The 27,952-nt window shown below is 38.9% G+C and overlaps 2 protein-coding genes across 2 annotated transcripts in view; both read right to left on the bottom strand.

The window, feature by feature from the left end:
* The window catches only part of mrpl11 (mitochondrial ribosomal protein L11), a 41,041-nt gene extending 30,877 nt beyond the window's left edge, over positions 1-10,164 (bottom strand). Inside the window, exon 1 of the mRNA XM_023421671.2 lies at positions 10,056-10,164. The gene's annotated coding sequence lies outside the window, so the exon portion shown is untranslated. The remainder of the gene's footprint in view (positions 1-10,055) is intronic.
* A 2,531-nt stretch (positions 10,165-12,695) lies between these two features.
* LOC111666362 (uncharacterized) lies at positions 12,696-26,278 on the bottom strand. The gene is given in 17 exon segments (XM_023421678.2): positions 12,696-13,354; positions 13,445-13,533; positions 13,631-13,706; positions 13,709-13,826; positions 13,922-13,985; positions 15,168-15,810; positions 18,236-18,394; positions 18,484-18,582; positions 20,328-20,453; positions 20,592-20,711; positions 20,808-20,998; positions 21,908-21,963; positions 22,091-22,265; positions 23,264-23,406; positions 23,743-23,956; positions 25,335-25,431; positions 25,948-26,278. Coding segments are annotated over 17 exon segments (2,658 nt in total). The 5' UTR covers positions 26,137-26,278; the 3' UTR covers positions 12,696-13,255.
* Between the last annotated feature and the right edge of the window lie 1,674 nt (positions 26,279-27,952).

The following is a 27,952-nucleotide window of genomic DNA, read 5'->3' as shown; positions in this document are numbered from 1 at the left end:
ACTGGAGGAAAATCTCACCTGTCACGATAATGTGCAGGTCTACATAAACTACTGTGGAACACACAATCTGAAATTAGACTCCCCTTGTACAAACCCATTACATTTCTTATCACCTGTTCAATATAAATGTGAAATTTCTGAGGGTTTTCACAGAACAGGAACGGCAGCTTCTGTAGTGTGTTTCAGCTTAATTAAAATTGACTGCACTTCAAGGATAAAGCCGACTTTGATTAAAGAAATGAATCAGTTTGCTATTAAAAACGTGGGCTTAATTGCCCTGGTGAAGCCCACTGCTGTTTGTTGTTTAGCCTGTTAGTTTCTCTATAGTCTTTATTACAGAGCCAAACAGTAGCCAACATCAATGGAGCTTCTAAATCTCTATGTGTTATAAACTGCTTGACTTATAAGTCAACGTCACAGATATTGACCCGGTGTAAAATGACAGTCTTGAAAAATGGAAGAAATGGTCTTTAAGAGGTCGCTTTGGTTTGAAAGTCCCAGACCTTCCTCAATATAAATGATACTGACATTGCATCAGCCCACAGGAAATCAGATCTTCTTCTCTTTGTGTCTTTCATATCTTTTTTTTTTTTTTTTTACTGCAGTGTGTTGAAATAAAAGCTGAATACTAATTGATTTCTCAGTGGGATCAGGCTTTGTACCTGCAACAACACAGAGTCAAGTCTGATTAAATAACCTTTGTTGCACGTTATCTGTCCTCTCGTCTACATATCTCTGCTAAATTAAAGCTGAGTAAGTGAAGAGAATGATGTCAAATATTTTCTGATACAGATTCTGTGTTGCATGAAATAAAAGCTCAAACATTATTATCTTATCTATGAAACACTGACAAAGATTCATTTGAGTGTAAATGCAGTGCTAACATGTTAACTGTGCTTCAGTAAAAGCCTTTTCCCCCTCATTTCATTTCTATCAGGGAAGCTTTCTGTGGTAGGTTTATGTTTCTCCACCGTTATTCGCTTTTCCAATCCTAAACCACCTTCATAAAGGGCTGAGGGAGCTCACACCCACCAGACTACAGCTAGTATTGCTGACTCGTGCTTGCCCTGTTTTAATACTAACATAAATACTTGTCGGCCTATTTTAGGTTCTAGGATGTCAGGCATTGGAAAAAGTTGCCATAGCACATTAAAAAACAAAAACAAATCGGCAATGTCAAATTATAGGACACTTGGATATAAACTTGGCCGATGACCCCCCCCTGACTTTTCCTGGGGTTGATTTGGTTTGAGTGAAATGTCTTAACAGCTGTTGAATGAATATCAGTAAAACCTGGCAGATGCATCAATAACACCCACGGGATAAATCTTAATGACTTCGGTGATCTCCTGACTTTTCATTTAAGGCCATGAACAGGTCAGAACTGTACAGAACATCTCTGGAATGGGCTGGCGCAAAAGACATTCAATGTTCCCTGATGACAAATCCTAAAGACTCCAGCGATCCCCTGACTTTACATCTAGCGCCACCATGAGGCTGACGTTTGCAGTTTTGAGTGAAATGTCTTGACTTCTGAATATAGTGTCATGAACTGATACAGACATTCATCCTCTCCACACAATGAACTATAATAATTTGGGTGATTCCTTTAATACTTCTAATACATTGGTTTATGATCATTTACACAAAACTAATGACATTGCCATCATCCTCAGCTCAACTTGTTTAGTGTTAATTAGCAAATGTTAATGACGAAGATGACATCTGCTAAATATCAGCATTTCAGCATTGTCATTGTGAGTATGCTTAACACGCTGGTGTTGGTATTTAGCTCAAAGCACTGCTGTAACTATGGTACCACACAGCTGTTATCATCGACTCTCAGGCTTGTTTTAACTTTTTGACAAAAGAGGACAACATGACAATATAAATAATGACATAACACAAATTTTTCAACCTTCTGAGATGTTCTCATACTATTTATGCCAGTTATCTTTTTATTTCCTGGGTGCAAGGCCATAGTGGGCAATGTCACAACTCAAACGAATGCAGAGATACGATTTTTAACATATATTTTTTTGGGGTATTTCTGCCTTTTGACAGAGATTTGACAGTAGTGAGGTGACAGGGAATGAGGGGTGTGTGTGTGTGTGTGTGTGTGTGTGTGTGTGTGTGTGTGTGTGTGTGTGTGTGTGTGTGTGTGTGAGAATAACTTACAAAAAAGGTCCCTCTCTAAAATCATGTTGCAATCACAATACACGGTATGTGTCTTCACCACTACACCAACACAACGCCCTGTGATAGAGGATTTTCGGTGCTGCACTCCTCTCTAGTCCTCTAAATTTTTTTCTCCATGTGTTGTGATGACATGGTATTTACATCTTAGCTGATAATTGCCAGCCCTAATTAGGACGATTTTAGTTGAGATAGTAAATTTACTCAGGCGAGCTTCTATCATAGGTTAGGTTCGAAATGTGTGATCCATTACTTGATACGCATGTCTTCTCCAGAAGGTTTAATTTTGTGATAATCTGATAAGAACTAACATTCTTATTCTAGTCTCATCACTCAGTCTTAACAGTAAAAACCATTCGGTTTCCATCTCCTTATAGAGATAAGACCCGTCAGAATCCATTTCCAAACTGAAACCATGATTAGTATTCTTTGAAATTGCAAGGAAAGGGACTGAATTCATTCTTATCTTTCTTTGACACTTAAAACAGTTCTGACAATTGGTTTTTTATTCAAGTCTTAGTTTGACAGCCCATCCAGTGGTAGCATTCACCTTTGCATTTGACATAAGACATTAAGATGAGAGACTAATACACAATAAGTTAGCAGTTCACTTCAGTGTGTGATTTCTAAGAGGGTCTCCGTGACCAATACACGACCCTGCTGCCAAACAAATTTAAGAATAACATGAGGAAAAGGCCCCTGGAGAAAGCTGAAGTCCCTGGACACTCATAGAAAAGGAGAACATGCATATTAAAACTGTAATTGCAATTTCATGTTTCTGCTCATGTTTCCAGAAAAGCTTGAATACCATTAGAGCCACAACAAATGACTGCTGTCCTTGAATACATAATACGAACAAATGTCTGTTAACGGCACAATAAACCAGACAGGACGGACCGTCAGTCGCAGCAGGGAACTCTGGGATGAAGTATTTGTTTACATGGCACCATGTTATGAATTAGGAGCTGCAGATTAACTGTAATCGATGAGCCCTAATGCAGTGACCAAACAGAACAACAGCACTGGGCTGTGATCATTCACTGAGCCACACGAGAAACGCTCTCAATAAGATTAAGAGATAACGTCAGATATAAAGTTATAGAGAGCCAGTTATACACCGATGCTGTTCCACCGCATTAGTATTCATCCCATCAAACTCTGGCCCTGGAGCTATTGATTGCTGAATGCCAAGTGCTAAAGGCCAGTCAAATAAAACGCAGAACTCAAGAAGAGTCTGAATGATCCCACAAGACAGAAAGAGGGAACTTGCACAACCTGCATCATGCGGGCTCAACTCTGATATGAACCTACAGGTCCCATCTCTCCATGCTCTCAGCTAATCTGTGCATTTCAGAAATAAACAACTCATCATCACCTCACTTTCAGGAACAAATGAATTTTTACATCAAACAGTCTGATGTAACACCAGATATCATTTGTTTAAAACTACAAAACAAGCCGAAAGCAGCGAGAAATATTCAGAGGGCAGTTATCTTGGAAAAATGTATTCTGATGAAGCCGTTACCACTTTAAATTCATCTTACATTTAGCAAATATTCTCCCTGCGCAGACAGACATTCGATCTGTGCCAAAATATTAATCAAAACCGGAGGGTGGATTTTTCTAGCGTTCAGCATGTTTTGCAGTCCAAAATATAATCACACCATACCTTCAAGCTTCACACACCGAACACTCAAATGACCTCTACCTGCCAATACTGGTGTCTGAAGTGGCCAAGCTCATACTTTACATACAGCCTTCCATAGAGAAACATTTTCACAATTCTGGTAAATGGTTTTCATTTGAAGAAGAATAATTGTGATGAAGACATGTACTGAAAAGGATATTTTACAGTTAAAAAAAATAAACTTCTGTCTTTGGGATTGATTTCTGCGCTGCAGTTCTTGTAACTTAATTGCCAACAAATACAGCAATACAGATGTCTGACATTAATCTGACCATACATGTTGCAGCAGCAGCCTGAAGGCTAAAGGAGTGGGCTTGTGATTGATACGTCTGTAGTTCTTCATTTTGTATCATTACAACTGTTGTACTGGGCAACTCCTAGGCCTGAATGTGTGTAAGTGTGTGAATATAAACAGGGTGTTGGGGAAAAGAAAAAAGACATCCTGACCCTCAACAATGCCTCTCTTGTTTAATAAATGATATTGTAGGCACTAAAGTTCAACCAGTATAACATACACTAAACAACCAGAAATAAGTAGACACCCCTGTCCAACTAGCCTTCTTGTGTATTTTGGTTTGGGGCTACTCTTCCTGGTTTGGACGAGCCACTTTCCGAATCCAACAATTCAACATTCACACCCACTTTGCTGCGTTGTGATTGGTCAGCGGTGTGGACAGGAGTGCAACAATATCAGTGCTTTCCAGCAGTGACTGTCTGACAATGTGCGCCATTATTCCCATATTTCAACAACATCTCGTCTCCCCATCTCTACAGTAGCTCATTTTTCATGACACCTTCCAGCGACGAATCTATCAATTACTTTTATGGATTATTAACTTAATTGAAACATGGCTGGCCCTGTGACAATTTCCCAGATGATGATTTCAAGTTGCTTGTTTTGTTTAACAACCCGTCCAAACCCCAAAAGATATTTAACTTGATATCATGTGAGAAAAGAAGCAGCAGCAAATCCACACATTCACAAAGCTGGAAACATCAAATGTTTTTGCATTTTTGCTTGAAAAAATTAATCAACTATCAAAATAATCAACTATTAATTTTCTGTCAATGGACTAATTGATTACCAAACTAAACATCTATTCTCGGCATGTCTTACATCTCTAAAACATATCATCATATAACGTCTTGTTGCAGTCTTCACTTACAGAACACTCTTCTGTCAACGTACTGATGGTGTGTGTGGCTGTTTTTAAAGTTTTGCTTAAGCTTCTTACTTGAAGGGGAATCTGAATGCAGCAGCATACAGTGATATTATCATGTAGTGTGCTTCCAGCTGCTTGGTTTTCCTGCACAGAGCCCTGACCTAAACCTCATCCCACCACTTTTGTTATGAACTCGAGGGCCAACTGTGAGCCCTGCCTTATTACCAAACATCACTGCCCAAGCTCACTAATGCTGCTGTGGCTGAATGGAAGAAAATCTCTGCAGCCAGGTTGTAAAATCTTGCAGAAAGTCTTCACAGAAGAGAGGAGGCTGTTTTATTCATGTCTACGGTTTTGGAATGAGATGCTCAACAACAATCGCATATGGCTATAATGTTTGGCGTGTCCTCATACTTGTAGCACATAGTGTATCGGTTTACTTGTCTCCCTGTTGTTAAGCGGTCACAGTGCAAAAATAAGACAGTTAATAAGAGCGGCGGCCGTCCCCCGTACTGTTTTATTGCTGTTGTGTGAAAAAACTTGACTACTGAAGCAGCATGTGCCAATCACTGCAGCTTGGGTTCAAACCAGGACCTTGTACTTGAATAGTGATGACTCCCAGTCCAAATTCCCCGCATGCATTATCTCTGCTTGCCGGTGATCAAATCCCAGGGAGGCCGTTTTCTTTACTGGCTCGCCTGAATTACATTTCCCTCTCCCCATCATGTTTTGATGGCAAGACAGAATGTGTTATAAACTGCTTCTGCTTTAAATAAATCTGAAAAAGAAACCAAACAGCAACAATGAGGCTTCACAAGCAGAGAAGGTAAATGAGAAATCGAAAAAAGGGAAAGCAGAACTAAATTCAGATCATTTTCCGATGTATTTTGCAGTTAGGCAGTGTTTTTATATGATGTGGCTGTGCAGATGTCAATTTTTTTTCTAGTATCAGAGCACAAAGCACATCAAAAACCACTGACAGTTGTGTCAGAAAACAGGCTAAAGTTACATTAGAAGCTCAACTGTGACTTTTATCTTCTGATTCACAACAGGACGTGTTAAGTTTTAAATCTGGAGTCATGATTTATACGGCCTTGATGTACAAAAAGGAGAAAAAAAAAAGACACTGTCATAGGTCATAACATCATCTAACACATTAATGTTGTTGATGATATTCGGCCACGATGCGCCCAACAAGCATAGGAGGAGAGGAAAAAGCAACGCAGTCACAGATGGAGATTACACACACACACACACACACACACACAGGAGAAACTTCGCAGCCATCTCGAGGAGACATGTGGACGCACAAGGATCTGACATTACAAAATTCAGTCTTCAGAATTACAGCTCAGAAAAGGCAAGCCAAGTGTGACGGCAGCCAAAATGTGACAGTAAACACTGAACTTTGGAGCCATCTGCTCCCCTCCTGCTGCTGCAGCCGGCCCTCATATTCAGAACATTGAGAAAGTATATGATTAATTTATAGCGGTGTGGATAAGGGTGAGTGAACCTGGAGATGGACGCCAGAATTAACAGGGGTGAAAACTGAATCAGTCCAGCTGCAAGAAATCGACAAATCAGATCTCGTCTTTGCAGCAAAGGATGTGCAGTTAGGAAATGACTCAGCTATTTTACAACACTATGAGCTGGAAATCTCTGGTCACAGGCCGAGGAGGCAGAGATCTGATCCACTGTATCAACCACACCTGACCAGTCTACATGACGGAAAACAGAATACAGTTTCTTTGTCAATGTCATTATAAAACTCAATGATTCCCTGATCAGTTATATTCGTTAGTCAAAGACAGCCGTTTACTCAGTTTTCACTCATCCAGCTATCCCTGGCCTCCTGTAACCTCACATAAGAAAACGATCTTAAAGAGTTCAGGTCAGTAATTGGTATCGGCAGATTCCCTGAGCTGAGATATCAGAGTAGGTGCATCTCTAATCTGGACCTGTGGTTCCAAACCCGAGTGATCGGTAGGAAAAGACAAAAAACTAAACCTGGCTACACATTTTCTCAATCTTTTCCCCTTGATCATTTTTATCAATATTATTATTATTATTATTATATTAAGATTATTCAAATGAAACCATTTGTTTCTGTGAAGTAATACACTATTCCAGTGAACCATGTGTTGAGTGGCCACAAGCAGAAAACAAAGGTTATGGCCTTTTCATGGGTTAAGTGCCATATCTGAACAGGTCTGTGTGTTCTATGATTGTAATCAATAACGCAGAGGCAACGAACCACCCGACACCAAACAGCTTCACTGCAGCATTTTTTTTTTTTTTTTTTTTTAAAGTTCTGTCTTTCCTCGTCCTACAGTCTGTTGATCTGGACGTCCAGATTCATGCAAAACCCTTGCGCCAAGCTGTTTAGCTGAGCCTCACTGTTGCGGTCTTTATCAGCAGTTTAATAAGGGCACATTGATTTAAAACTACAAACTTCTGCTTCACAGGCGTCCGGTTAAACTATGAGGTTACTAAAAGTTAACCCACACCTACCAGCCAGTGAGAATCAAGAAATTCAAGTGTCATGTTTCATACTAACTGATGATTATATTTTGGATGTGGCCCTAAAAAATGTTTAAGGAAAATATAATCTAATAATCATTAACTGAAAATCATCTCCACTTTCATCGTCAAAGATTAATTAGGTAAAAATTGTCCAGTAAGGATATAATTTAAATTAGTAGATCCCAAATCGGAGAGCACAGACTCACTGTTGGAAGATGCATATGACCAGTGAGTGAGTGAGGACAGTGAACATGAAGATAAACAGAACTTTTTCACAGCAGACATTCTGACATGTCAAACACAGGTGTAGCACTGCAACAATTAATTGATTAATCAATAAGTCGACCCCCAGAGTATTTGTTCAGCTAATACTGCCCAACATCTGCTGGTTCCAGCTTCTCCAGTGTGAAGATTTTCTGTTTTATATTGTAACCTGAATATTTTTGGACTGTCGATCAGACAAAACAATACATTTAAATAAGTCACCTTGGACTTTTTTCACAATATTTGGTCATTTTCAAGTCAAAATTATTAATCAAGAAAGTAATAGTTAGAGCCTTACACTGGTGTAACTGATAACACCATTCACTGCTTCATTAAACCGCAACAACTGCTTGATGATCGTTAATGTAATTAGTTCCAGCTGTGCTTTCCCTGCTATGACAAGTTAAAATGTCTGCTGTGAAAAATGTCTGTGAGTCTGATTAATTTGGCAATGATTAAGAAGCGATGAGAGAAATCTCTGACGCTATAGTAAGACTATCAAGCCTCAGGTTAGTAAGTAAAACACAAGTACTGTACAAGCTGGACAGACTTTTAGTCAGGCTGATGCTGTTCATCAAGTAAACATGTCTGTCCAAAATACGAAGAAAATTTTCTTGCTCTTGAGTTCATTGTTGGCAGAGATGGACAGCCGTGTCTTTTGTGTATAAGAATGTATCAGTTTGTACAAAGTTTGACGGTCCTAAAAACTCAAATCCTAAGTACTTCTTCATCACATTAAATATTAATGCAAAAATTAAGATAATATATTTAAAAAAAAATATTTTAATCAGTGAGTCGATCTTCATAAAGTAAATTGGCAAATCATTCTGATGACTCATGAAGTCATTTTCTAAATAAAAAATACCAAGTCACTGTTTGCACCATCTTCAAAGTAAAAACTAAATATCTAAATGGTTTGGAAGCTGATGGGACAAAGTAAACCATTTACTATGTCTACTTGGACTTTGGTGATCAGCATTTTTTTAAATAACTATTTTCTGACATTTAATGGACCAGACAAATAATCAGCAAAATAAACAATGGATTGATAAAATTGTTGTACAACCCCAGAAGTGTCACCAGGTTTTGACTCAATGCATGTACGGACAACACGTGAAGCTCAGACAACAGCACAAATACAGAAATCTCTCATTAGTGAAAGGCCACAACTGTGCCTGTTACTTTGGTTGAGAACTTCACTTGATTTTCAGGGCTTTTAACTTGCTTAACAGAGACAAATATAAAAAGAAACACGCCGTTCATGATCTATTTAATGGTATAATTCTACTGATTCTGTTCAAGTAGTGCAGAGGTCATAGAGGTCAGTGCAGAGTAAGAGGCAGACCGCGGTGTATACACACCCGGACATATAAGCTATAAATTATTGAGAATTATTCAATTGTTGAGTGTTTCTATTACAACTGGCACAGCTTTTCTAGCCTTTACCGCACTGGTCACGTGATGCTCATGAGCCAATAATTGCGGCCTGAGTCAGTAAATCAGCTTCACATAAAGGAGAGCGACGAGACTTTGAGAATTAAGTGGGAAAAGTGGGGGAGTGGTTTAGAGGAGGGACAGAAAGATGTTTAGATGTGAAAAGGAGTTAACAAATGAGAGTAAAATGAAAGGTCAAGCTGCACTTTTTAATTTTATTTTTTAAAAATTAAGCAGATCTTTTTAAAATACACATTCCTCAAAAGCTTTCAGTTAAGTAGTTATGATAGCCCTTATTTTCCTTGAAACACCAAATACCACATACCTGTAGTGTTACCTATTGGTAAAAACTAACAGTAAAAGTTGGGAACTATACATACATTTAGTGCATCCACACACAAGATATTGCCAGCACCGTTTCCCAATAATTAACAAAGTGAAGCATCAGTGGGAGCTTTGACTTTGAGTCTGAATGCAGAGCCTTTGAGGTTTTGCTTTTGACCATTTCTCCCGAAGAGCTGTTAAATACATCAAACCACGTGATGAAAAACGATTACAAGAATGATAGAATAAGGGAACAGCATACGTCTGTCTCTACAACACCAGAGATACTCCAAAACTAAACGCGAAACGCAGCAGCGACACTTTGTATCCACAGCACACACGCAGCCACACGGAGCTGAAAGAAGCCACGGGCACGTTAACTCCACAAACACACCAGCTATAACAGATCAGAGAAACCGTGTTAATCCCCAAAGAAAACGACATACTCCTCAGAGTTAGCATACCTGACACTTGTCCTGTACCCTCACGCTGTTTGCAGCATCCTTCAGGGCGCAGCCATGTTGGATAACTGAACACAGCAGACTGTTTGCTGCTGATATTCACAGACCTGCCACCTGCTGGACTGGAGGACCAGCTGCAACATCGACTGATAGGAAACTACTTTGCTGATTCAGATAGTTAACAAAAAACACAAAATATAATCAACAAATTGATTTATAATGTGTTATGACAGATAAATAATGTCCAGGGGACATTAAAAGGTGTTGAACCAGGCTGGGACTTGTTCAATGCCCAACTGTGACTTTTGAAATTAAAAGCATTGAATAACAAGTGCGTCCCTGCCAGGTTCATTACTTTTTTCTTTTAAGTTAATTTTTCCCAAATTCCGATAGTGAGAGTGAGACAGGAAAGTCAGGGGAGAGAGAGAGGACCATATGGCGCAAAGTGCCACAGGTTGGACTCGAACCCGGGCTGCTGCGGTGAGGCCTGCGTGGTACCCCGTGATTGATCCCGGCGAAAAGCTCAGAAGCTACCCAGCAGTTTATAATGTAATTAAAATCAGCCTCACCTTTACCAGCTTCAATAAAAGAAGTGATGAATCACTCAATATAATCCAGTAATACAATACATTAGTCTGAAATGGGCCATTGTGCATAATGAGAACTTTTACATTTGGTACTTATTATATTTTACTTAATGGAAAATTTTAAATGTATAGGACTTTTGCTTGTAACAGAGTATTTCTGCTCTGTGGTTTTGCTATTTTTAAAAGATCTGAGTTCTTCTTCTGCCCCTGACAAAGTCCTAACCAGTACCTGCTCTGGAATTTTCATTGGTATCACATCATCTTAACACAAACACATTTAATGCTTTTTATAACAAAATTTGATTTCATTGTAAACCCCTAAATGTATTGCAAAAGGTTCCTGGAATGTGCTAAGCTGTTCAAATAAATTGACCCTGAATGTTCTACCTTTTAATTTAAATTGAAGACCAATTCACGTTCATGTATTGTACTGTTTCTGTTTCTATTCTTTACAATGCATGTAGCCTACTTTATTTTCTTATTTTTGATAGTTTTATTTCATATTTAATTTTTTCTTCTTGCTACTCATACACATGCTAATGATTTCACACTATCTTGTTCCAACTCTTCATTATCTTCATATGATTCTTAAATTGAGTAACATATTCAAAGCCAAGACTTTATAATTGTCATGGCCGAACCACTTCATCAGACGTTTGTATTCTAGATGTCTTGTGCATCACTTTACACACATTTTTCCAAATTTCAGCCTTACATATTTGATACGTTTATAGACTGTGGGATCTCCACTAGGATTTAAATCAAAGATTTTGGGTTGGGAAAATGATCATACCGCAGCAGTTGGCTTTAGTTGAAAATTCTGTTGCTATAGCAACCACTGGCAGAGTTCCATAGCATTTGCAGTTTAATTGACACTATTACATTCACCATTCTGTCACATCTGTGACCAAGTAAATGTTGATAATCTTTCATCTACTCTCCAAATGCCCTTGTCAGAGCCTTATCTGTAGGTGCCCTTTTTATTACAGCTGTTCTGTGATTCTTTTTCCTTTTGTCTTTAATTCCTGATTCGTTTTCTGTGATCAGTCTACTGCTACCCAGCCGACAAACTGTCTGAGGCTATTGTGTTGCTAATAAAACATTTTAAGTAACTGTTAGCTAATTAATTTGAAAAAGAGTTGTTTTTCTACTCTTCTTTACACTCTTCTGTACTCTTCTATGTATATTTTTATTTTTCTAGATTAATTAGTTTTTCTTCTTATGGGGATTTAATGTTAATGTTTATTTTCCCACTGGTGCTGCTTTAGGGACTCATTTGATAGTTATAATCTATGTTTTTTGGAATCCAGTTTTCTTCTTCATATACTCAAACATTTTTTACAGTTCCTTTGGTCTAACTGCTGTTTTTGTTTCGTAGTCATTTTCTGATTTATAATCACTATCCTATTATCATTGATAATAGAATCAAATGAGAACGACCAGTTTTGTTACATGGCTCTAGGAACTTCACTTTCTTCAAAAAACTCAATAAAAAATGTATTCATGTTGTTGCACCACCAGATAATCTCCCTCCTGTGACCTGGACCAAAATAAACCTGTAATTAATTCTGTTACACTTCCATAATTAAATAGCATGAGCATTAGAGAAAGCATTTCCATTAAGGGTTATAGAAACATGAGCAGAGCTGTTGGCTTGGACTGTTTTTCAGCTGAACTTCAAGTCACGTTGCTCAGTCTTCAATATGAATCGTTATTTTAACAGAACAAACTTTTGTTGGAAATGTTCTGTTGAGTTTGTATTCCTCTGCAAATGTATTTTATTGTATCTTATTCCACTAGAAAAATGTGAAGGTAAATACATATTACTAAGATATTATAGTTTATTTATATTAATCATTTCAATACATCTCACAGTTCTCTTACAAGATTCCCCCAAGTGGATTAACTTGTGTAACTCATCTGAAACAAATATTGCTGAACAGCAAATAAGATGCTGGCATCAGCAACTAATTTACATCTTATATTTGCACTGAATCTTGTACAGAGTCTAAAGTCAATTAAAAATTCACAAAGCCAAACACATAACTGCAAAAAGTTATTTATTAAAATATTTTATTTGGAATTAATTCAAGTTATTTACATGAACATTATTTCAGCTTTCCTTTGATAGTGGTGCAATCTATGTTTTGACAGATTAATGTGAGTAGTGATGATGAGATATTCTATTTTTATAAAACTTTGGTGAAATCATTCAGTATACAAACACTCACCATACAAAAGTGCTCAAAGTGACATAAAATATTTCAGAAATATTCTAATTCTGTTACATTAAAACATGTGGGGTGAAATTCAAACTGTAAATATGAAATATACTTTATATTTTTCTCTGAGCTTAACAATAAAAGTTCAATATGCAAAGCTGGGATTCACCACATTGACAAGTGAACATGTACAAAAGCGTTTCAACTTCACAAAATAAAAACCAAAGGAAGAATTCACAGTATGTTTGAGGTAATAATGCAGAAAAAGGGTGTTTGACACTGATATACAAGTGTTCTCAAATATTCTATGGCATTTTAAAACATTTCATAAATAATTTGATATTCTAAAATGTCAAACAAGTACCATTAAAAAAAGCTATCAAAGATTCACAGATCAGTTGGTAGAATTGGTCACTTTCAGTAAGGCAGCAGCACTCACATTTAGGGAATGCTCACTGGGAAAGAATTCCTTCAGAAGGAATGACAGAAGCATCTGTTGAAAAAGACAAGGCAACAAAGTCAGAACTAGATTTGTGTACTATAGCAAATAAAATGGTGGAAGAGTGAATGTTGGGATACTCACATAGACCAGCGTTTTGTTTTCTTCGCTGTCCTGGAAAAGGTTAAAGACAGACTCCATGTCCGTCTTCTTCAGGACAAGATAGTTTGAATCTACAGAGAGGACATTAAAAATACATTTTAGATGAATGACCAACTGCCAAAAATAACTGGACGCTTCTTTCTAAAGTGCTGAAAGGTGTCCACCTACATCTGGCATTGATGAGGTTATGTGCTCGCTCCCTGGTCTCGCTTTTGTCCTCGTCCGAGGAGGAGGAGGAGGAGGAGGAGGAGGAGGAGGTGCTGCTGGTTGAAACTCCGGCCACTGCTTTTCTCGCAGAGTGTCGATGTACGCAGCCATCTGCGCTTCTGTTGGGTTCATCTTGTTTAAGAAGGAGTTCACTTTCCTGAGGAGGAATTCAACTCAGAATCATAAGTCATTCTCACAGACTGTGATACAACAAATGCATGAACTGTGAAGAGGCATCATCAGTCAACTTACTTTTTCAAGATGGGCATAACGGGTTTCAGAATGGCATCAAATATGTTTATGAGGATGGAGTTTCCTGTCAAGACACAAGTATTAGATTCGTCTTGAAGGACACCAATCATGTTTTAGCATATTTGTCACAAATTGTGCATGTGTTCTTTCATTTTTACCACTCGAGGACAATGCAGTGAACATCTGTTTACCTCTACATCAAAAAAGCAACAACCAAATTCTAAAGACTTTTTCAAACAGGTCTTTAGCTTTTGAGATGCTCAACTATGTTTACCACTTAACACTTTCCAAATTCATCCACCTGAATTTTTCCTTTTCCAAATCATGGGTCTAAAGGACAGACGGTGTCAGACAGTCTGTAAAGCCCACAGGGGCAAATGACTTGTAAGTGCGGGCTATATAAATAAAATTAGCTTTACTTGTTAAATATTTGTCATTTTGGCACAATAAGATTATGCAGTGTGCTTTGATTCATCAAAAATATTGCTTAATGCAAGGTTAATATGACAGCCAATTATTTACTAAAGCCTACCACAGCTGTTAAGATTTTGAAATGCATTTTCCTACCTTTGGGCAAGTCACTGTTTTCAGTTTATCTCAGTACGGTGTAAATGAAATATCATAGGTTTGAAGCCTGCCTGAGGTTGATAATTCATCACAGTGAACATTTATCTTTCTTTGTTGAGGCTGTATTATTGTTACATGATAATTCAGTTCAAAGATTATTTGATTAATGCTCTTGATGAAGCGTCTTTGACAACCCACGATTTTGAAACTACACAGACAAACCTTCTATTGCATCAAGTTACCAAATTAACATTACCCTTTTCATCACATCAGTGTGCTCACTGTCTATCATCTCATTTTCTTTGTTGACTACATGGATGGTGTATATAATGCTGTTTGGCTGCCTGCTGTCAATCCTGCATTATCTGAGCTCCTCAGAAGCACATGAATGCACCACCCAGGGGAGTTATCAAAACATGCCATACGTTCATTTTAAAATACCACATGATGATTAATAAAGACGTAAAGGATTAGCTTTCTCAGGCAAATATCAAGTCTCTCCATGTTAATTTGCTTATGGTGCTGTGAAGAACTAAAATAACTGGCTGTCTAAATGCATTAATCTAAGCGCAGTAAAGTGAAGTACACATCATTTCTAATAAATGGACCACAGAATTTAAAAAAAACAAAACACTTGCTGTGAACAACGCCATCTGAGTTTTGAAAAAACTGCACAAACCAGATATCTCTTTGAGCAGATCAAATATGGCTTTGGTCGCCTCCAGCTGCTCCCAGTTGACTTGGCTCTTCTGACCCTGGGAGTCCTCCCCTCTTGGCAAAGCGCCCTGCTCCTTCCCTTTAGTCTTGTTCGCTCCACCTGACATCTTGAAACATATTTTCTCCTTTTTATTCGACCTTGTGCTGAAATGAAGCCATGACGGGCTCTCAGCGCCCTCCCCCTGTGAGCTTCCTATTTGTCTGCAGTGTGGAGTGGAGTCTGAATCAGGCGGGTCTCCATCACCGCTGGTTTTTGTTGAGGCCAGAGACTCTTGTGACTTGGACCGGGTCAGTCCTCTGAAGATGGTTTTAAAGTGAGAGGTTAAGGGATTATCAGAGTCCTCTATTTTGTCCTGGGAACAGTTTTCAGCACTTGAAAACTCTGAGTGAGCAGCAGACTGTGTTTCCTTTTCTGTTTCTGCTTCCTCCGGCGGTTGTGAAGGGGGATCACAGTGGGAGATAACGATAGTTGGGAGAGGAGCCCCGGCAACATTACTGCCATTCTGAGTAAAGGCACCTGAGTTTTCTGACGGCTGAGCTGTGGATTCTGGGAGTGGAGATGGCATTATGATTTCTTTAGAGGCCTCTGTCTGAGGGCTAGAGCTCTGCAAAGAAAAACAAAACATTAAGGTAGTGACAGCTGACCCTGTGGCTCGCGCCTCGATGGTGCAGCATGGCAGACACCAGCGACTGAACAAAGCCACATCAGTTTACGATCACATTTTTAAAAAAGAGCAGGGATTTTACACATGAAGCTCAGTTTACTCATTATGGGTTGTATTATAAAGCATGTGAAAAATAGTTTGATAATGTGGCTCTGTGGGAAGATGGAGATGTCAGGGTGATCTCAATTTCAGTGTGAGACTTCACGTTGATGAGAGAAAGCCTTCTTTAAAAAGCCGGGGATGTGGAGTTTAGAAGATGTGACGTTATCATGTTATTATGGAGTGAGAGTCTAATGAAAGACGATATCAAGTTGCAATATGGTAAATGATCCAGTGTTTTAGAAGCTTTACTCATAGTGGGGATAAAAGTAAGGATGTTCCAATGCTGACTGCTTCAATTTTAACATAGTTCCCCAACTTAATGGAAGTGCAAGTCTAAATCACTGGAGAGCCCCTTTACTGCAGGTTTTTGATTAACTGTCTCCATTTCTACATCTATTAGCTGCTGCGGAGGATGCTATAATTCAGGCAGACATTGAGGTCATGTTTTAGTCACATTTAGGACTTAGGGCTTGGCAACATGACTTAAAAAAAAAAAAATTAATATCTTGATTGAAGTGGCAATTAAGATCAAAAGCAAAAAGGTTTTCATTGTAAGTTTAATATTAAAGTATCAGTATATATTTGTAACACCAAAAACACAGAATCCTGTATATTTATTAATTCATTAGCCATCCTGCTCATCCTTTTAGGGTCGTAGGGATGCTAAATATCTAACTGGATAAGTAGTATTTAAAAGAAATTACACACATAAGACAATTGCACACACAGCATACATCTTGCTGTAAAGTAGGTCAACATAAAAACTCTGTCCTTGAATAAAAAGTAGCTTCTGCACATAAACAAAACTGAGTTTAACAGAAACAGTGTGCAGTATAAAGAAAGGTGTGCGCTGTGCCTCTGTAGTCTCTGCAGGTTTTGTGACAGGAACACGAGGCTGTCAACAGCGTCTGGTCCAGAGACGCCCTGTGGCATGTCACAATATTACTACTGGTGCTAAACATCCTTTAAGAAGGGAAACTTAAAGCTGGGACACAGAGGTATTTTTTGCCTCTGGGAACATTGCTACAGTAACATGTCATGGTCACAACGCATGTCGCTGTCGACCAATTAGAGCGAGAGCGAGAGAGCAAGAGAGAGAGAGAGAGAGAGAGAGAGAGAGAGAGAGACCATTGCACAGTTGTTTACCTTTCAAACGCAGTCATTTTAAAATGCACATAGATGGTAACCTGCTTAGCCGATATGGTGCATATCTTGTTTCCTCTATAAAATAGAATATATTGATATTTTTGATAAACTAAGAATTATTTTCATTAGCTGTTAGTCTGTTGATTATTTTCTTGATTAATTGATTTGTCTTTAAGTCTGTAAGATTATGAAAAATTAACGTATTTCCCCAGAGAGAGAGAGAGAGAGAGAGAGAGAGAGAGAGAGATTCTTCAAATAGCTTTTTGTTTGACCAAAAGTAAAAAAAACTCTAAGAGTCAGTTAGTCAGAACTGTCTAATTAGGGGGATTTTTGCCAATCTAACTCCCTCCACCTCCCTGTCTCCTCCTGTCTGAGCATCTGAGCATTTCGTAGTGCGTGAACTGAAATTTTTATTAAAGGTTGTTTAATCTGTGTGAAACTTCAGCTCAGATTTGTTCCAGACGTCACATGAGCAGAGCCACACTGTCAAACTAAAAAGCTTATTTTAGGAATAAATGGTTAAAACCATGACACGAGTGTCCTGACTGAAACCGATTCCAGTTTAGTAAAACCTGGGACACATTTATTTTAAGCTTTGGGCATCATTTCTATTGGTCATATTGTATTTACTGAGTAATTGCTGAGATCTAGGATTATGGTGATTCTGCAACAACTGACTGAGAAACACAAGTGCTGAGAATTTCTCAGACAGGTTGTAAACAAGGAAATAGTTCACCCAGAATATCTAGACCAGTTTATTTGGGGGTGAAACCAAAAGCAAGTGCATTGCACAGGAAAAGATTTGCATCTGTGGCAGGCTGAAGGACGTTTGTCTTTCAACTGTGACTGATGTTAAAAACACAGCAAATAGCTGGAGTAATAATCTTAATATTCTCTTTTGTTTTCACCTCCAAATAAGTTCCTGATCATCTGACTGCTCATGTTTTTGTAGCAATGTTGCCATATTCACAGATTTCAGTAATTCACTTGTTGAGGACAATCTTATTATTGATGGTAGGAATGATAGTCAATGGTCCATAAAGTCCAATGTTTTAATAAACTGGGGGGATCCTTTTAAGATGTCAACATGAAGAAAAGCAGACACATGAAACTTTACCTCTTCTTCCTCCTGTCCTGGAGTCAGGAAGTAGGCCAGGCCGCTGAGAAGGCCCCACACGCCTCCATAATGTTCCTCCTCATTCAGCAATTTATCAAGAGGGCAGAGGAACTGAAAAACCGGCTGAGTGTGGCCAATCAGATTATCAGAAAGTAATTCCTGGGAAAGAAAATAACAAAATGTTGAGCCATAAATCTTTCAAGTGATTATCTGTCAACACGTCTCTGATTTTTCTTTGTTTCTCTCACCTGCAGAAAGTGCTCCACAGATACTCTCACTTCTTCTTTAACCTCATCGTTGACCTCCGACTCCTCCAGTACCAGGATTGTGGACAGACTGGTTGAGTCCTGAAAAGTGCAAAAAGCTGAATTCCTTGTATTTTGTTTCCACAACAGTGTTTCCCTCTGGCTCATGCTGAATAGATAATAAGGAACAACTAGTTTCTCTGAAGTTAAAAGGAAAAAAAGATTTTCTTTCACTCAATACACACCAAAATCATAAATTAACCAATAGGAATTCATAACACTGAACTATATGATGATGGGAAATCAAAGGGAACTTGTCATTTCCAACTGCTGCTACAGTATTTCACTCAACAGTTTAAGTGGAATTTGCTTTGCACTGTCGTTGCAGACAAAATAATTTAGGAGTTATATCCTTAGCTCTGCAGATATTTTCCTGTAGATATCACTACATGTCATCCATATAATACAGCATATACACCCATGCCATATATGTTGACATTTCTACAATAACCTCATTCAGTAGAAAACCTAGAGGAAAACCCTTGGTGCAAACATGGGCGGGAAGAGTGTGAAAGGTATTCCCAAACAATAAGTAGCTCTTCCAGTTCGTGGGAAAACCCCCGCCTCATTGTCCTGCGATCTACATTTACCTCCACACTGGCCCCACTTAGTCTCCTCCGAGTCCGAATCTCTAACATCTCTCACACCATCCTGACATTCAAGAAAGGTTTGCATTTTTAGGTTTAAATTGTTCATCCTGTTCATACAAAGACTGTGGCAAAATCCACAGCTCATGTTCTGTGTAAAAATACTCTCGCAAGTTCAGCTGGAGATAATGAGGCGCCAGCTTTCTAACTGAGAAAAATCAATTGGGTATCTTTGAAAGTTGCGGTCTTTTTAGCAAATGGTTTTGGAATTGAATTAGGAGAGAATCTTCTCTCCAGTGTGGAAAGCAGAAAATGATTAAAGTGTCTGTTTCGATGTACATGTGAACATCTGAGTATTGATTAAAGATCGGCTTTAAAAAATGTGGGGAGATACGCTGCCTTCTCATCATTCATTCACACACTCACACTTTTCCCACCCCAAAAAACTGTTCACCAGACAGATAGAAGCTCAAACAGTGCAGGAAGTGTGGTTATTCACCAAACATGTTAGAGACTATGCTAACAGTTATAATGATATCAGCATCATCTCCTTTGTGTATCATGATTGTTTGGTTTGCTAGCTTCAGACATCAAGTCAGTGATTCAAAGGCCTCTAATGTCAGTGAGAAAATCAGCAGTCCTCATCTCACAAGCACAGCTCAGTTTGTGTAAAAGCAGGCAATGCAAGGCCAATGACATGCAGGCCTAATTAAGCATGGTATTGCTTTTCCACTCTGAGAAAATGCTTCAATAAATAAAAATAAGTTTTAAGTTGAGCTGAAGCTTTTTTCCTTCATGATGCGGAGCTGGTCTGGTTTTCAACTCAGGGTGATTTATTTAGAATATGCAGACATTACAATCAGTTGACAGTTTATTATAAGTAACATTTATCTAAAGTTAATGTAGTCTAACAGTCCTTCAATAAATCTTCCCTTCATAATGTTCAGTTCAAAGTGTTTTGGAGAGGTGTTGATTCAACTTTATGATAATTTTGCAGGCTGCAGTTTGTGCTGCTGTTGAACTGTATTCCATTATACAGAGATGTGGGTCCATCATTTAGCATACCCCCAGAGATATAAGTGTTTATTATTACAGTACTGTTGCATTAGTCTTAGGTACGTGTACTGGCAAGTGAGGTAATTAAATCTGTTAAAAGAAAAAAAAAAACTCACACAACAAGGCTTTCCATCTGCCTTTTACCTGCCATCGGTTGCGAAAATATATCACATCCATGTAGGTCTTCCTGATGTCCCACTGCAGGTTCTCCGGGCTGTCGTTCTCCTCCAGATGTACGGTGAAGATTAGCTCCTCATCCTCCCAGTCGGCCTGCGACACAGTTAACTCGTGCTCAAACCCAAGCTCAAACATTAACATACCATCCAAGGACAAGCTTTTACAGAGCCTCAGCAGACAGATAACAAGCCTCCAGGACATTCCACACTGTCAGTGATATTTATAACTCACATGAGGGATGCTGACAGCCCAGCGGCCAACGCGCCACATCTCATATGACAGCTTGAATTCCATCATGTCCTCTTGTACGCTTGTCAAGTAGCTCTCCAGATCACTGAGATCACTGTCCTCCTTATGGTGTTTGGCCAAAAAGCAACAATGAATCTGTCATGTTTCACAAATTGTCATCCTCAGTTTAATATATTGTGTTATCTGCAGCGGCCTCACCCTGTCAGAGTCCTGCAGGCTGTGAATGGAGCCCTCCCTGCTGCTGACAGCGTCCTCGTTGGACACGTTATCATGGGCCACCATGATCCTCATCATCAGCTCCTGCTCCATCATTTTCATCTTCTTCTTCTTGGCCTTCTTGGACTTCATCTTGTCCACAAATTTTGACCATCCTTCCTTCAACTTGTTGGCTGAATGTTAAAAACGCATGTGAAAGTCACAGACAATTTGACAGCTTATGTCATCAATTTTGTACCGGTTTTCTTTATTGAGTTCACTGTCGTACTGAACTTCTTTCCCCCGTGTACTGAGTATTGTGCATGGGGAGAATAATAATGAATTCTACCTTGACATTGATCTTGATCTAATCAACACTAGCTGCATACACTTTATGTACTGTGAGGAAGTGCAACAACTATGGAGCATCACTATGGTGGGAAAATATGCAAGAAAACTATCCACAGGATATAAGTCACACTTCATTAGGCCTGTAAGTGCTGTAAACATGATAAGTAATCAAATGTGATGGGCGAACAATAAATGTACCATCAGAGTTAAATAATGCTTACAGATTATGACAAATACTGGTACTTTTCCAGAATTTATGAGGGGACCTTTACAGGAAATATGCATATTCATCATATCAGACTGTTCATTATCACGGCGTAATCATTCTTATTCGGTCATCATCACTGTTTTGGATTGTTTTCGATACAAAGAGATAGGAGTTTCTTGAAGACTGCGCAGAAATGATTTGCCATTCATCTTGCTGTTTGTGTACTTAACAGTTTGCACCAACAAACAAAAGAAACAGGGGACAAATTATGCATTGAAAGGAAGGCTGGTAAAGAAAATTATTATGTCACGTAGCTGACAACCCAGTGCTATTCATCAAACTGTTGTACATGACGTTATGTGAGCACAGTCATCTGTTCTGCAAACACCCACAAACTACTCCATCTTTTTCAAGCCTACATTATCCACATCGGATTTTCTCCCTCAGAAATAACTAAAAACCAGGTGAAGAATCTCATGTGCTGTTCCTACAGCTTTAGGTATCACAGAGCTTTGAAATGTATAAGCTGAGTCACATAACACACCTTTCCTTTTGTCCTTGATCCTGGAGCTTGTTGAAATCCCTGCTCCCTCCAAACTCCTAGAAACCCCAAAACAAAAAGGTCAGTTGCAATTTCTAACACAGACGGTAGCTGATACGGTCGCTGCTTTGAGGCTCACTATGACTAGGTCATTCCAGCGGTGTGTGAAAGATGACAGCCACTCACACTTCACTGCCTTTGCCCTCGCATTTGCCCTCCTGCGAAGCCAGAGAGGCTTGGTCCGGGTCTGATCCACACAGCTCCTCCACAGAGCCTTTAGGGGTTGCACTCTCGAGCTGGCTCAGCACCAGCTGGTTCAGGTTGTCCGGGTCCGACAGCCACGTCACTAACAGGCCCAACCCTGAGGAAAAACAGCCAACACACTAACTCTACAAACTCCGTTTGTCATGACAGAAACACACACTGGGATCAGGAGGTAAAATATTCATATATTTATTTGGATTGGAATGAGTCATGTATCTGCGCAGTCTGTAATAATAGCTTCCATAATTAATTTTTTAAAAAGAGTAATTCAACATTTTCCAAAATATGATTATTTGCTTTCTTGCCAGTTCACTTAGTTTAGTATATAAGCTGGAAACAGGTAGTACGGCCTTGTCAAAAGGAAAATCCACCCGCCAGCACCTCAACGCTCAATAATTAACATGCTGTGCTTTTATGGAGAGTTAATGTGCCAGACTATTTCTTGGCTGGGAGAAGTGACTTGTGACTGTGAGTCTACCTCAATGTGACATGTTGATGACGAATGTGAATAAGAGCATACTATACTATAAAGTACTATATTATTTCTTTTGACCAAATACCTTGTGTAATTGAAAATGAATGATGCGAATCTCAACTAATGTAATCATCAAGATAAATAACTTCTAACTGGTATGAGAAATCATAATATTAGGAAAAATTTTTACTGTAATAATGAAACCCTATAACACTGCCGAAAAAACACACTTTCACGTGTCTTTGACCAAAACACAGAAATCGGCCATTTCCAGTCACCTAAATGGAAAGCAGTTATTTTTTTTAAACTACAGCTGTGAAAATCACTTATAGTAACTGAGCTACATGTACAATTGCTAAAACCTACTGCACAGCAAGGCTCCCACAAGGTAAAACATTTTATCTGTTACTAAAAAAAAAAGAAAATCCCTGTGAGGGAACTGGAAAGTCACTGTGGAAGCAGCCTTCCTTTTATGTAACCCAAAATTCATGTCCTAAGCTCCACAATACCACTGACAATAAGGGATTACATACAATTCACACTTGTAAAAGTCATCATGGGAGGCTTAGCCCTTATGTAAGGCTGCATTCCTGCAGAGAGATAATTTAATGCTTCCTTACCCTTTAAGGCAACAATCTCATTTAAGGCACAGCGGTTGACTTCTTGGCCCCAGAGAGATTCGGGAAAAAGGTTACGTACAAGAGTGTCGGAAAACTCTCTGAGAGCTGCAATCTCATCTGCTCTGGAGCGGAACAAGAGCTCTCTGAGACAGAAAACACAGCACACGTAGTAAAAGGGAAGTGAATCCAACCATTAATAAGTACTAAAAAAGGTCCTAGATGTTTATCACCACACAACTGATGATCACTAGATGTAAATCTTAAATCTAAAGTGATGCATTCCCCTTGAAACACCATTTGCCATAAGAACACCCATTAGGATGTCACTGCAGGTATGATCCAGTAAAAGTATGGTAAATTATTCATAGGTGATAAAAAACATTGAAGCATTTATAGAGTTCAGACACATTATTGAGTGCAAAGAGTAACTGAAGCAGCCCCAGCTGTCATTTTAAAACAAAGTAGGTGTCAAGTCTCACCTGTCCGACTGCTTTGCGTTGTGCAAGTGCTGGGTCAAAATACGAATGGAGCCCACGACCGCCTGGCAGACATCAAAGTCTTTGGCTCTCTCAATGATGCGGTCGATTACAAAGTCGAATTCCCTGCTGAGCACCTGGTGCAAAGGCTGGTGCTCGCGTGGCTCGGGAACCTTGTACCAAGACAGGACCAGCTGAGCATAGGCGCACTCAAACACTGAGGGGAGCAGTCACAAAGGAAATTCATATTAACATCAAGTTACCATGATCATCTCCTGAGCATCAAACTGAAGGACTTCAAGCTCTCTTTTTTACTTTTACAGATATCGTCAGATCTAGAAATCTTGTGGATGGGCACACCGGTAGCTCGCCGGGTTAAGAGCGACCATTTATACGGGCTGAGGCCTTACAGCAGCTGGGTCCCAATCCATATCTGGACCTTTGCTGCATGTCATTCCCTCTCTCTCCCCTGCCTTTCCTGTCACTTGCCATTATTGCTGTCAAAATAAATAAAAGGCACAAATGCCAAAAAAAAAAAAAAAAAAACCTAAAAAAAGAAATCCTGTGAAAATTATTCAGTCGAATATCCATGACAGGATTTTCCTCTGAACACGAGAAGCTCTTGGTGAGATGAAGACAAATCCCTCTGGGGAGTCTCAGTGAATACACTGAGCATCTTTTATTTACAGCAACATAACTGTGTTTATATACCACGCTGAGACAAACTGAGAAAACCAGCTGAAAGTGCTGATGTATAGATAAAATATTTTTTGGAAGATATCTCTGTCATGCATAGACTTTCAATGAAGAAGACAAAAACAAGCCAGAATAAAATCACTTTATAGCTGAGTTTATGCTGAAAAAAAATGGCACCATACATATAGGGTAGAGACAGTTTAAAAGGTGTTGAATAAAAGGCAAAAAAAAAAAAATGCATAGACCGTTTGGAAACGTGAACCAGAACCAACCTAGACTCTCAACCTCAGCTCATACATTTGAATGAGACTGCTGTATTTAAGAGTGAAAATATTAAGCACCAAATAGTTGCAAAAAGCTGACAGTTTTTTTTCCTACTGTTTTCAAAGTCTGACTTGAACCTTGAGCAGTCTGAATAGAGAAAGCATAAAATACATGTGCAAACTCACTATTATTCTGCAACACATTGAGCTCATTGAGAGTTGTGAAATCAATCTCATAACCCATCTCTAACCTTGTTAATTATCGCTAAAACAGGAGCAAAGCACACACAACTGATAATGCAGCTGCATGGAAACCAGATAGCTTATTTCCTGTTTTACACATCAACTCTCTGCTGAGGCTGTGTTCTTCATCTTTTCTTTCTTTCCTCAAAGCCCCTCCTCGCCTCCTGTAACATGAGCTCCAGCTGCAGCTGTGTCTGTGCAAAACTGCCCTCTTCGCTGTGTTCAGTCCAAACACAGCTACAGTGTGCAGACAACAGGACAGTCTTAAGTCAAGTGCACAACCTTGACGTTTAACATGCACCTCACTCTTGAACAAAGTGTTTCTAACCTGCAATGACAAATGTGTCGACGCCCCTTAAAATCGCACCGTCTTCTTGTAGAAACAAGCCTCACCTTGCTGCAGAGACCTCTTCACGTGTGGATACTGACACTCCAGTGGTTCTGCCTGCTCACTGCTTTCTCCATCCAACAGGTCTTCCTCAACAGTTTCCTACAAAACAGAAAGCAATGGATCATCTCCAGGTTCGCTCTTATGGTCAAATGTGTAACATAGATTAATGCTGAAGTTTAGGTCACACTGGGCCATGTGATGAGTGAAAACAAGTTTTTCCAGGTCTGTAAAGAAGGGGGGATAAAAAGCACCTCAGGCCACGAGTGAAAATACTTCAATATTTGTCTAGTTTTACTAATCTCACAACTCAAGTATTTGTGTAGCTTGGCTTGTAAACATGGCAAAGAGATTAATGACTTCCACTTTGATAAGGACTTCAGACATTACTAACACACTGACAATATTATAATATTCACAGACTTATCTCACTTATTTACATATATAGGGGAGAAAGACTGACGATGATGTACAAATGCATTACATTTTTTTTAACATCTTTAATTTAAAACACAAACCCGTGTCGATCATGCGACACTGCTCGTAAAAGCAACTCTTTTCTGCAATAAAACACAATGTGCAAAGCAAAATGAAACAGAGCCTACAGATCATTCTTACCTCGAGAGGATGTTCCTTGGTTTCTTCATCGGTTTGAGTGCTGCTCTCTCGTCCACTGTTTGCGAGTGATAGTTGAGTTGTAAAACAGAAGAGGAAACATAAAAAGTACTGTGTGACTGCGCGGCCGCTGTCTGAAAAATACCACACCAAGGCGAGGATTATGGCGATGGAGAAGCGCCATAGATACATCTTCTTTTCTTACAACACCTTCCTTTCGCTTCTTTCTCGCACTTCACGTCGGTGTGTGTTGCATATGACCTGAGTTAGTTTGTTCAGCCACATCTTTAGCAGCGAGAGAAAGGGGACGCCGTTCAGCAGAGAAGAGGAAAACAACGAAGTTTATCAAACTGGTGAAAGCAGAGCTGTGATTGGCTGCGGGCAAAGCCGCGTGCCTGCTGTTGATTATAACAGGACGCCATCTGTAGGTTACAGGTTTATCTGACAGCAAGGAGTGAGTATCTATCTATCTATCTATCTATCTATCTATCTATCTATCTATCTATCTATCCTGCCTTTAAAACTATATTTAGGCTAAGTTAAAGAAAAAAAGTAAAATGAAGCTCATTGGAGAAATGTCTCACTTTGGTAAATATCTCAAAGCAAGTGGCCTCCAACTGGCCCTTCTTTTTCCAATGGGGGCAAGAGCCAAAACCACTGGTTTAATCTTTAGCAAAGTGTTGTATTTTATAATCTCATCACAATGATTTCTTGTGTAAAATCTTACTCTGAAAAGTAAATAGTTGAGTGGAGTAAAAAGTTTCCCTCCAGATTACCCTGTCAGATTTAATCAACCATAACCGTCATCATATCTATCCAAAAGACAAATAATTAAGATCAAATAATAAATAAACCAGCACATAAATAAATACTAGATTTAGTGTATCATATTAAATCATTTTAAATGAGAAATTGTTTTGGCACTGGGCTGTTCTCTACTTTCTAGATTATACAATCTCCGATTATGATGTAATAGTAATGAAAATACAGCAGTATGTGACAGCAGAAATGGGTTACCACTTGCTTAGGCTAATCTGGAAAATATGCATTGGCTTTAAATCTTATTAACACTGTCATGTTTGAAATAACTGAAGAGAGGCAGATGCCACAAGGTGGCGCTAACACTGCTCGACAACTAATACAAAACAGAACTGGAGAAGAAACAGCTTTAAATGTTCACAAGTAACACAATGTGATGTAGGGTTTGATCTGGATATAATGGATGTTGCACTAGCAATCAAAACACAGGAGACAGATATGATGAATAGGCCTATTATTTACTCTTGAGTGTGAATTCAACATAAGAAAAGGCCATTGCAAACATTTGTCAAAAAAATGTACATCTGGAAAATGATGAATTCACACAGTAGGAATGCAGTAAACAAGCTGCAAAATAAATTTGATTATATTCATGCCTGAGGAGACAACCTTCAAACTAGAGACAAGCCTTCAGTGGGCAAATTCTCCTTATACAGATATTAAAAGATCCATGCTCTATATTAAAGTAATAAAGCTGTGATACAATCAGCAGATACTCTGAGCAGCGTGAAACAAACATTTCCAAGAAGATGTTATCGCTTTAAAAATTCTGTTGCCTTTAACTGCATCATTTATTTATTGGTAACACTTTACTTGAAGTTCACTGTTTAACATTTAGCTATATATTAAGCTGTATATTAAGACTTAACTCTTGGTTTATAAAACACTATAATGTGGTAGTATATATATAGAAGAACATTTTAAGAGTTTATTAATGTATAGACAGAGTAATAGATAGCAGATCTAATCATGTGTTTTTCCCCAAAGCCCTGAGGTCACGACCTGATGGAGCCATGACGTAATTCAGTCTAACAGCTGAAGTTACGCAACAGCCTGTCTGACAGAAGGCTTTTAGTCACCCAGTGTGAAGGCTAGCTTCAGTGATCCTGGACCTGCATGTGGGTACTCACACTGACTATCAAGTGCCTTTAAAGAGTAGCCCACAGCTGCGGTGGGATGTAACTAAGCA

This window comes from Seriola lalandi, unplaced genomic scaffold (genome assembly GCF_002814215.2).
Source record: "Seriola lalandi dorsalis isolate HSWRI2012SDOR001 ecotype SW California unplaced genomic scaffold, Sedor1 jcf7180002054673, whole genome shotgun sequence".
In the NCBI taxonomy this organism is placed as follows: Eukaryota; Metazoa; Chordata; class Actinopteri; order Carangiformes; family Carangidae; genus Seriola; species Seriola lalandi.
Note: the sequence above shows the minus strand (reverse complement) of the source record. Positions and strands in the feature narration are given on the sequence as shown.